This window comes from Corvus brachyrhynchos, unplaced genomic scaffold (genome assembly GCF_000691975.1).
Source record: "Corvus brachyrhynchos isolate BGI_N302 unplaced genomic scaffold, ASM69197v1 scaffold266, whole genome shotgun sequence".
NCBI classification, from domain to species: domain Eukaryota; kingdom Metazoa; phylum Chordata; class Aves; order Passeriformes; family Corvidae; genus Corvus; species Corvus brachyrhynchos.
This window is the reverse complement of record NW_008238633.1, coordinates 344,545-356,176: the sequence shown is the minus strand read 5'-3', so window position 1 is coordinate 356,176 and position 11,632 is coordinate 344,545. Positions and strand designations below refer to the sequence as shown.

Below are 11,632 nucleotides of genomic sequence, written 5' to 3'. Positions count from 1 at the left end.
AGCAGCAACGCTGGATTCAATTTGCAGGTCCCAAGTCAGTAAAGTGTGTATTTTCTGTGGTGTCCTGCTTGGACAAAGCCAACTGCCCCAGGCACAGACCTCCCCATTTCAGTTGCTCTCCATCAACAGCTCCATGCTGAGAGATGCCCTCCCACCATGGACTACAACCCCTAGCAGTGTTTGTTTTAAATGGGGTTGTTATCCAGCAACACCACAAATAAAAGAAGAAAAAGTCCAGATAGCTAATTTGTGTGGCTAAAATCAAATACCCAGTCCCCTCTTTGTGGCAGTTGCTTTTGAATACCCAGGCTTCATCATACCAAGTGTCTCATTTCACACAGAAAAGCCTTAAAACAAAGCTATGGAGCAAAACTTCCTTTGAAGCCCACAGGTGAATAAGCCTGAGCTTATCTCCTTCCCTCAACCTACCTGGGAGATAACTAAAAAAAAAAAGGATATCCACACTTCAGTAAATGAAGCTGTATTTAATGCCTGTGTGTTACTTAGAGGAAGAATTGCTGTTTCTAATAGTTTGGTAGCTTTAGTGGTTAAAAACTTGCCATGTTAGATTCATCTAAGTGAACAGATACACACACATCTTAATCACACACGTTTTAAGCATTAACTGTTTCTCGTGGTAAGGGATGTCAGCCTCTCACCAAAGCCCTCCCTGTCAGCAGCCCCTGTGGGGATGTCGTGTACTTATTGCATGGCAGGAGAATGGGCTCTGGCAGAGTGGTCACAAGTGGGGACAGAAATTCAAGCAGTCAAGTCCCAAAAAGCACCAATTATTCCATTGAGTTAAAAAGACATTTCACTTCCCTCTCCCAACCACAGTTATTTGCTACAAGTTTCTTCCTTCTATACTTTGAAAAGAAGGCTTGATCCTCTTCCACAGAGAGGGGTTCAGAGAGCTGTCTACAGCCCAGAGGAAGCCGCAGCGTGCCTCCATAGCATCTTGTATCACGTGGGAATCCATCCAGCTGGCTTAATTTAACATGAGACTGTAAAAATAAGGCATAAAATTGATCTGGGTCCAAATGCACTCTCCTGAAGGCACTTGGGGCTCTGACAGCCAGTCCTGCAGCTGCCAGCACGCTGAAGGCTCTGTGCCTTTCGTCAAGGTGAGGTGCCTGCGACAGCTCCAGCCTGCAGCACACGTCTCAGCCTCGGTATGTGCCCCCTGTGTGCAAACACAGCTGGGACCCAGAAATTAACTCCACAGCCATTCCTCAAATTGCACACCTATCCCATAGAGAAAGCCGAGTGGTGGCACCTACTCTTCTCTTATACCTGGAAGAGGTCCTGCCCATCTCCCCTGCCACAACACCCAAACGTAGGCTAAAGAACTTACACCAAGAGGGGAGATTCATTCCCAGCTCCTCTCACATGTGCAAGGGTCACTGGAGCCTTTACCAAACCCCCTAAACTACCACCCTGGCAGCGAAGGAAAGAATGAGGAGCACACCTCCTGCAACTTCATGCTTTCAAGACACAAGATTCTTCCGTTCTTAGGAAAGGGTATCCCAGGAGGAAATGCTGGAGCTGTTGGACAGACAGCAGTGTTTCACCACAGGTCTGACCTCTCTTGAAGGCAGTTCACACGTCCAAAGACGGGGCAACCAGCTGTTGCATGGAGCCTTCCCCCCAGCATCTGCTCCCTCAGGCCCCTGCTCAGAGCTAATACAGCAGGCAAATTCTGGCTTACCCTGCGTAACAGCAGGGTACAGGGGGCACTGCCCACCTTCTTAGGATCCTGCCCTGGATGCCCACATTTATCTCCAACTGCCTGATGTGGACCCAAGTCTTAAATGGAGACTCCAAAGTGAGTTTTCTATTTAAAGACCAAGCAATCACTGCTACTTGACACCCATGGGGCTCTGAGATCCCAGCAGACTAAAAGAATTTATAGTTCAAACTTGCTTTCTGTGACTTTTGTCCAGTTCAGGAGTCTGCCATACATCCAGGGATGAGCAGATTATCAGCAGAAGCTTTCCTCTCATTGTTTCTAAAGGAAAGTTACACAAAAATCCTCATTTGTTTCCTGGAATGGTACTACATGAGCTTCAACAGGGCCCTTACAATACAAACAACTCCCAAATATTGCTTTATGTTCCCTTTTCACTCACTCCCCTCTGCCTGTGTTGGATGTTCCTGGAAATCACGGGCTCCAGTTAGGCTGAACTGCCACAATGATTTTTACATTCATTAAGGTCAGTGAAAGATGTTACACAAGGTATCACAACTCATGCAAGGAAAAAAATGTTAGAAGCCTGGAGGGCAGTGGGACTGCTGCTGCATCCCCAGAAGAACACAATCCAAGAAGCAGCATCACAGATAGGATGTGAACAGCCATTCTAGGTCACTCTTCCCAACTCATTTTGCCCTGTATCCTGCGACATAAAACAAGTGGTTTTGTATTTTTCTAATTTTCTATATGCACAAACAGCATCAAGTACATGCAGATCCATCCATGTCAGTCACAACTGTGCTGTTTGCCACAAGATATGAGACAGGGCTTGGAGCACCCTGGGCTTGTAGAAGATGTCACAACCACAGCAGGAGGTTGGAACAAGATGAGCTTTAAGGTCCTTTCCAACCCAAACCATGCTGGGATTCTATATCCTCATCCTGCACTAGCAATCAAAGGCAATATAAGTGTTATCATAATTGAGATAAAAGCAAGTCCATTTCATTCGTGTAACACTCGCTTTATTATCTACAACAGCTCTCCAAACACACAGTGATACGAAAGAGAAACAAAACAAGTTCAGATGCACACAACCATGCCTGTTTTCCTTAATTAATCAGCAAAGCCTGGAACAAAACAAACCTATTTTGATAATATCTGGCTCTTGTAAAACTGATTCCAGTGTTTCAGCAGAGTGCTGCACAGGCCTGCAGCAATGAGCTACATCCACTGGAAACTTTGTGATTTCCCCCCCCACTCTCCCCAGGGTTCTATTTGAACAGCAGGATTGATTCTGCTCAGTCAAGCACCACAGCTGTTCCAGCTCCAGCCAGCACAATGGGGCACCTGAAATGCTCCTCTAACTGAAACAATCCAGCATCAGGACAGGCAACGTGAAAAAGCTGCTTATTGTATAAAAATCTGGAATAAACACCATAATTTTAATCCTTCGAGCACGCGCTGGTGAGAGAAAGGAACATCCACTTCAGAAGCAGACAGAGGCAATGCCTGGTTTATGCTGCTTCTGTAAAATCAATACTCAGTTCTCAATACATGAGGTGACCAACTGTCGTCTGTTCTTTTTAATAAAGCCTCTTTTTATAGAATATAGACAAAATTTTATTATTCAGCTAAAGAAAAAAACCCTTCCTCCATCTGTTTAGTCTGACTGGGTTTCAGGCAGTTTTAAGCATTTGAGATACACTGACACTACCTTTGGACAAGCCCTGTTAATTCAGGAATACAGAACATCACATTACCACGCTCAGTTCAGAACCACGGTTTATCAAGGCTCACACTTTGCTCAAAGTTAATGGAAAATACCTGACAGTTCCCCAAATCCACGTAAATACATAAATTAAAAACAAAAAAATCCCCAAACAAACAATAAGGCAGCCATCATCCATACAGATTTACATTCAAAATCTCTGAATTATGATGAAACAAAAAGCCTTTAAAATAGAGAGATGGACTATATCAGGACTTTCAGAATCTGAAAAAGATTTATTAATAGTTTCAGTAACCAGCTACTGTACAGCCTCCTCCCCCAAAAAAGCATTACAAAACAGGATTGGTGTGTAACAAAAACATGCTCATTTCCTTTTAGGTTTTCATTTTTCTAGAAAAAATATGAATCAAAGACATTAAGTTTACTTATCTAACCAAAAATTACATTAAAACTCACATTAACTTTAGTAAGGTGGTGCTGAGATTCATCACAGGATCAAATACCATTCCAAGAGCATCTAATTTTCCTTTAAAAAGGTCAAGAATGAAGATCAGATTGAATTCACATAAAATGGCCAAGTTAGAACTCCCCTAGTGTTACTTGACCCTGCCTTCTCCTATCTGTTTTCCTCAGAGTTCATGAATAAGTGGTTTGTAGCCCTCTGTAGCAAACAACTGAGGAACAGATGGTATTAAGTCTTCAGTGACTCCTTCCTTGACAGTTTAAACCAGAAGGACATTCCCAGAATGTGGCCTTTCATTTTGCCCATTACCCCCACTGCATATTTAACCACTGTATCACACAGCCATATTACTGTACTAACACTATACAACCAATTATTTTCCAGAGGGTGTAATTTTTTTTTTTTTTAAGCATTTTGGGGATGATGACGAACTGAAAGAACAGGTAATACCATTCAAGACCAAGATGGAGCATCTCCCAAAAAATAAAACTCAATATATATTGAGTACAGGTATGAGTTTACTTATATTTCTTTAAGGGATTGAGTAGAAGAGACATCACCACCCCGCACTACCTGCATGTCACATAAGAGTCACTCCTGAAAGTTTTCAGTGCACATTTATTACCAGCTGATTTAAAACTCAGTCTAGGTTCACCAATTCCTACAGACAACTAACTGGGAAATAAGATGCTTCCTAAGGCTTAGAGGTGTTCAGTGGCATGTGACAACTTGTATCCACAACACAGGTGATGGCAGGGGACAGGTAGAACAAGCAGGACTTGTGATCCACTCCTTGTCCCAAACTCGCAGTGTCTTTTACAGGGCATGGGCATTTGCATGTCAAAAGAACCACTAAGAAGCTATGCAGCTAATTCTGAATGGACTAAATTCCTAACTAGCAGAGTTTGGGTAAGCATAATGCCAGAAGCAGATATAGACCCGATTCCTTTGGAGGACAATAAGATTTTGATCAGGGATATGGGAAGTTCCTATGGTTTGAAGATTAGTCACATAAAAGGGGATCTATTTTGTGGTTTATGTGGAAACTGGATTTAGAAGGATCTACAGGTACTCTTGTACTGGTGCAGACTCCAGGCAGTGCTGCGAAGAACGCGGCTGTGAACCCCTCCTGCAGGAAGGCTGACCTCTGCTTCCGAGGAGGCAGGAGGGCAGCAGGAAGCAGGGAGCTGGTTCCCTCCTTTCAGAGCTACATAGGAATAGCAAGGTACTGGATTGAAGGTTGTTTCCAGTCGACTTCTCAACCCCACAAGGAAAATCCTAGGCTGCTCTTCTTGGCCAACGTCAGTTTCAGGCACACCAAAATCAACACTGGGATAGCACCCATGCTGTCCACCAGTGTCACTTCAGGGAAAAGATACATTTCCAAACACAACTTCAATATCACATATATAAACTTAAACATGAAGAAAAACAGTCCTGCTTCCACATGACCCTTCTGGATATTCTCCAGCTGCTGTTTGCAAGCCCCTCCTGTTGCAGTGCAATGAAGATGTCTCTTCCAGCAGGAGTGCCAAGTGTCACACATCTCGCATGACACACCTTTGGCTGCCCTTTCCTCACACCTACAGCCTGTCCAAGGATCACAACACATCAGCACTTAGCTTATATTTATGTCTTCTGGCCAGCAGACCTAGCCCAGAGCTTAATGCACACACAGGTAAGTGTCCTGCTGCTGGCCATCAACAGCCATACAATGGCAAATCTAAAACCCAAACTTAGCACCCGAACCCACAGGAACCACTGCAGTAGGCTCCTGAGGCAGGAGAGATTTAGCCCTACCTCCTCTCCTCAACAATGCCTTCGCACCCAACCCTTACAGCAGGGCTTCTACCTTCCACCTACCCTTCCAGAAGACACTTTTTCAAACCTCGGCAGCATCTCTAATCATTCAGACTATCAAAACACATTAACTCCAGTAGCCAGCATCTTTTAGCACATCATTACCATTGCCTCTGAACTTTTAAACCTGTGGTACACCCTAACCACAAAACAATACCGTCAGTGCAAACGTTACTCACGTCAGGCTGCATATCAATTGCAAGGGTCACCACGGTGACCGCTTGCAACATCAACTTTTTCCACCCCCCATCAGCTGTGGATATGAGATGACCAAAGGGACCAGAAATATCCTTTACACCGAGTTTTGATTTGAAGTCATTTCTGCTTATGGCAACTGGATCCACACATTTAGTATGAAGAGTTTCCCCAGAATTAAAAGAGCACACAACCAACCTTTAGGCACAATGTGCTCGAAAGCAAAAGAAAGGAGTTTTGTGTGATTCACAAGTAGAATGTGAAGCCTGACCCAGCTCTATTTCATTTACTGAATTTGAGAAGCCATCTATTAATAGTTCACTACCATATCCCTGCCCTGCTTCTCCATGCCAGGGCAACAGCTCTGCTAACAAACACCAGTGATACAGGCACACACTTGCATACTGACACTGTAAAGCACAGCTAAACCAATTGTTTCAATTTAAACAGACGACACCTTCACAAGAATTAACTGGAAACAGACAAAATTGGTCTTGGAATTTACTTACTGTGAGCAGACAGCAATACCAGATTCAAGCTTTCAGGTACAATCTCTCTCTCCTTTCTTCTCCCAGATTTTCTAAATTATTCTGTTCATTTACACTACAAAGTTTACCTGGCCAATAAATTACCAGCACAGATAGTAACCTGCTACTATTTCAACATCAGATGAATGCTGCCAGCCAGCAAGGACACTAAAAGCCAAACTACCACACCTGTGGAAATCCTGGAGTTACTACCCTTTTCAGGAAGAACCACCCTGGAATTTCCATACAGGGGCATAAGACATCTTCCCTCTTCCACATCATTATTTCTGCCAGCAGTGACTTGCCAGCTAAAGCAAAGCAAACGTGCTTTAACACTGTCCATTGCACTGGCTCCCACTTGTAAGCATGCAAACATAGCTGCTTACATCAAAACATCTGAGCTATAGTCCTCGATGTCTCTTACTATTGCACATCTTCTAAATGAACATAAGAATGAAAACACTGCTTAAAATGTTAAGAAAATAGTTATATAGGGATCATAGCATGCTCTCATAGCACACTTAGAAATAAATAGCTTTTCCTCCCTTCCCCGCTCAAACTTTAAATCTTGCTTCAAGGAAAGGTTATTGGCCTTAGAAACAAACATAGGCAAGTTCACTCAGGTTCAGCATTAATGATTTTAAATGTCCCTTTTATTCACCTTGCATCAAAACCAAGTCTAATTTCATCTTTTACTTTTAGACCATTCATGCCATATGAAAATTGGGCAGCCAGTCTGGGTGAGCTTCTCGTGTAGAGGGACAAAAACTGAGATCAAGAAAATTCGTTTGATTCGTATGCAGTATTAATATGGGAAGAGATAATTTAAGACATCCAGAAACACATCCACATTTGAACTTCACTGAAAATTAAGATCCATGCCCTCCAAAAACCTGAAGCTCCCAAATAACTGAGTCACTTCAAATATACTGTGTAATATACAGCGTAATTCCACATTTTTTCCTTTGGTTCAAGCAGTTTGAAGAGATTGGTAGTGACATTAAAGCAGAAAAGTGCTATGAAACCATGAATTAAAACACTTATTTTAAAGATATTTAAGTTTTTCCCGACATAACTATAGCGGAACTACCAGAAGCCCACAGCAAATCTGTGAGCGTGGGAAACAGAACACTGCCACTAGGGCAGCATGGCTATTCCTGGCTGTTTTACCATTGCAGACACACTGTTCGGTGGCCATTGGAAAATGCTGTCAGAACTATTCTAATACCCAGGATTTCTCACTTCAGCTATCTGGGTGTGGAAGGAGAACTGACCTCTGCTCATCCTTTGCTCTTACACAGCTGCCCAAATACCTCCAACATCCAACATCTTGATGCATCTTGGGACTGAGCCCAGTTCAGGACTCCCACACATTCTCAGAGCACGGAGCACCTGGGCACCAAGTGTCCTGCATCCATCTAAGCACCCTTATGCACTGGAGAAAGCCTGGCTTACCTGGGGTGATCACCAGGCATTTCCCACCTTCCTGCAACAGCAGTATAAGACAGCCCAACCTTTCCTCATTTCTTAACAAAAAAAATTAAAATTAAATACAGTGTCAGTATTCACAGTCAAAGCAAGAACTATAAAGTACAATGAGGCCCCTGCATTTCATAGTACCATAGTACTCTTTGCAGAGTCCCTATATATTCCCAAAGGGAAACATGATGGGCATTCTGAAACCATTCATCTAACTAAAAGGAGTATTTGGCTTGTAAGCAGGGGAGTGGCAAAGCCTGTATTCCTTATTCATGACCCAACATTTTACTTAGGAGTGCAACACTTCAATAGTGTTTTGCCAAAGCCTCACCACACAGCAATTGTATGCCATCAATTAATATTAATTACAGCTGCTGAAAACCTTGGAACGCAAACCCTTCCAAAACTGCAAAGGCACACTAATCCTGCTCTGGCACTTCAGCTTCACGAAGGAACAATAGCCTTATTTTCTAGCTAGAATTCAGCCATAGCTTTCACCTCTTCAGACAGGTCTAAAGCCCAGATCATTTGGTTAGCGCTTGGATCCTGCCCTAATCAGAGCCATGATTTCAGTTCTGAACCCTAAAGCCATCTTTTCAATGAAATAAAGCCACTGAACAAGAATGGCTCGCGAGGCCTTTGTACAGATGGACAAAGACAGACACACAGGCAACAGCACAACCGGGCTGAAAAAACGCTGAGCCAGGGCAGAGGATTAATGCCTGCATGGAACCTCAACGCTGCTCGCTTTAACTTCCCCGCTCCAACTGTAACAAGCACAAGCGCATCTCCAGAAGAAAAAAAACTACAGGTTGCAGCAATTTTTCCACAAAAAGGCTCTGGGCTGGGTTCTGATGGTGTGAGGCTGCAGAGGAAGGCATTTTGTCTCCAGCAGCATAGTGATATGATGGCTTCCACTCAGTCTTCTGCTACCTATAGGGAACTTCAAATTTGTGCGGAGAAAGACAAATCGGGGCAGATCTAACTGGCACAGCTCACAAAAAAAAAAAAAAAAAAAAAGCCATTAATAAAGTGATTTACTTGAAAGCACCCTCTGAATGTTTTCCCTAAAATTCCCCAGCTGAACTGAGAGAGTATTCTACAAGTCAAAAAGCTGGAGACAACACAGCCATTCACACCTTCTCCCATCGCCTCCTCCATGCAAATCCAGCCCAGAGGCACAGGCTTTAATCCTGTAGTCGTTAAAGGCTTTTGTCATTCAATGAGGCTTTCCCAATCCAGAGCAAAGTACTGGTTTCCAGAGTCACATACCATCTCACATTACCTCTGGTCTGCACACAGCAGAGTTTAAGGAGACCCAGCAGCCCCTGCCTCCTAGGGATTCACACCAATTTCTCTATAGCAGCCAAACAATAGTTTTCCTTCCACGATTAGAGGCCTAAAGCAAATCCTTTATTAAATTGAAAATATCTAGCAATAAGATCTGATTTGGGCTGATGCACATATAGTGAAAACGAATGGGAATTCGAGCATTATACAGATTTCTTCACATGCAGTCAGTTCAAGAATTCCTAAGCAAGTGTAATTAAGAACAAGAAGGCCATTCACCAGGTAAGAAAGCTTTCACACTGCAGTTTTGCCTTCCCAGTCTCTTCCTTAGGTGTACATGACCCAGAGTCTAGCACTTCCATGCCGCGTCTCCAATACATTTGGCAGTCTTTGGTCATTAAAGATATTCTATTACAGAAAATATGTGGAAAATACATCTATGTCAATCCCCCTGCTAGAGCACTCTGTGAAAACCTGGCATCTTGCTGAATTCTGGGTCTGTGCGATGGCTCTGCAGTGATGGAGCTAGCCTGACAGGAGCAGCATCAGCCTTTTCCTTCGGACAACCTGCCTTCCAACAGCATCCCAGTCACCATCCCTCATGGATTTCAGTCTGCTGAAGTAGAAGCCTTACATATTCAGGATTCAGTTCCCAGCAAAGCCAGACGAAGCCCAGGCCTGCCCCCAGGCTTCCCTCCAGCAGCCCTCTTTTAAATCCCCTTGGCAATCCCCCAGGCTCCCCCATTTCCCCACAAACCCTCCAAGACCTCCCGGGCTGGAGGAGAGAGGGGTTCAGCCCCTCACCACCAGCCCACCATACCTTGCCTGGCTGCTGTGTCTCCCATTCTGCATCCCTGTCCCATAAAAGCCAGGGAATGCATGACTATGAAGAGAGAAGTGTTCCCCATAATTCTTATTAAGGGAGCAGCGCTGCAGTGAATTATGATTATGTTGTGTAATGAAATCATCAGCGAATAAAGATGTGACTGCACATCCATCCACAGCTATCCCAGGCAGCCAGGAGTAATTTACAAAAAGATTGGGCCAACATTAAAATATAAACAAAAACCCAGGAGCTCAGTCTTATAATAACACGTTATTTCCATGTCAGTTTCAAATACTCTTGCAGGCCATAAAGCTCAGCCACCCAGTGGGAGTTTAAAGACCCCAAATTATAATGAAGGGTTAAACCTCGTTTCACCTAAGTTACAGAGTAGCTCACGCTGAAAATAAAAAAATATTTTTACTAGGTTTTTCTCTTAGGTCTCATTCCAATGGATGCCAACGAAAGTGAGGTAACAGGCACTATAAGCAAAAGAAAAATTAAGCATGTACTACTATGATTTTTACTAAAGGCTACAAAACCCACCAAGAACAGGGTAGCAAGGAAAGAGAGCATCTAAGCCTTCATTCTCTTTACATATTACTGGATGGCTTCAACTATTACTGGATGATATTACTTCATTCTCAACATCTAGAACTTTAATGTAAAAATCTGCCTTTTTAAAAGGTATTTGGACAGCTAGGTCTTTGACCTAACCAAAGCACTGCACACATGATGCCTAAAAAAAGGCAAGCACTGGGGCGTATTGGGAGGTTTGATTCACCAGGACAGTGACAATTCCATGGCAGGGGAGAGGGAAGGTCGGGGGGGGAGCAGCTCCTCAGCCTTTATGAGGCCATAACACAAAAGGAAATTTTGCTCCTGCAAACGCACTCGAAATCATTGGCGGTCGGTGTCACTTTAACCCAGAGCTGCTGCCCCGAGAAGGGGCTGGGGCCGGGGCCAAGCAGCCCCGCTCCGCTCCGCCCTTTCCCACGGCCGCGGGAGCCACGCGTGACCTTCGCTGCGCCAGGCGGGTCCTGCGCGGCATCCGCGGCTGGAGCAGCGCCGGGCCGAGGGGGTTAAGCGTGGGAGGAGTGTACATAAGGTGGTGGATCCGGAGCCAATGGGGATATTGCGCTATAGTTAGACACTGGATCCTAAGCGATGGTGACCATAAAGGCTGTTCAGGGCTGAGCTGCTCTGGATGACACCGGCACGATGCCTTTAGTTCCCGGCTTATAAGGCGGGGGAAAAAAAAAAAAAAAGCACTGGAGGATCAGCTGGGCTTACCTGCAGTTCACACCACGCGACTTCCACCCACGTCTCCGTGTCCAGACCCTTGTAGACCGTTTTGAAGGATCCCCGCCCGAGTTCAATATCAAACTTTAGGAATCTGCCATCCGGCGAGGTGGCAACCGCTTTCATATCAGCCTCCTCCTCGGGCTCCTCTTTCTTAGCCTTGCCCTGGTCCTTGGCAGCATCCTGCGCCTCTCTCCGCTCCGCGTCCTTGCCTGGCTCCTTCTGCTCCTCGGCGCCCGCAGCGCTGCCCGAGGCCGGCGTTGCCCGCGGCTCC

The 11,632-nt window shown here is 44.6% G+C and overlaps 1 protein-coding gene across 1 annotated transcript in view; it reads right to left on the bottom strand.

Moving 5' to 3' along the window:
• Positions 1-11,626, bottom strand: part of WNK2 (WNK lysine deficient protein kinase 2) — a 104,592-nt gene extending 92,966 nt beyond the window's left edge. Inside the window, exon 1 of the mRNA XM_017737284.1 lies at positions 11,350-11,626. Within this exon, the coding sequence (XP_017592773.1) occupies positions 11,350-11,484 (135 nt within the window). The 5' untranslated portion in view covers positions 11,485-11,626. The remainder of the gene's footprint in view (positions 1-11,349) is intronic.
• Positions 11,627-11,632: the final 6 nt, after the last annotated feature.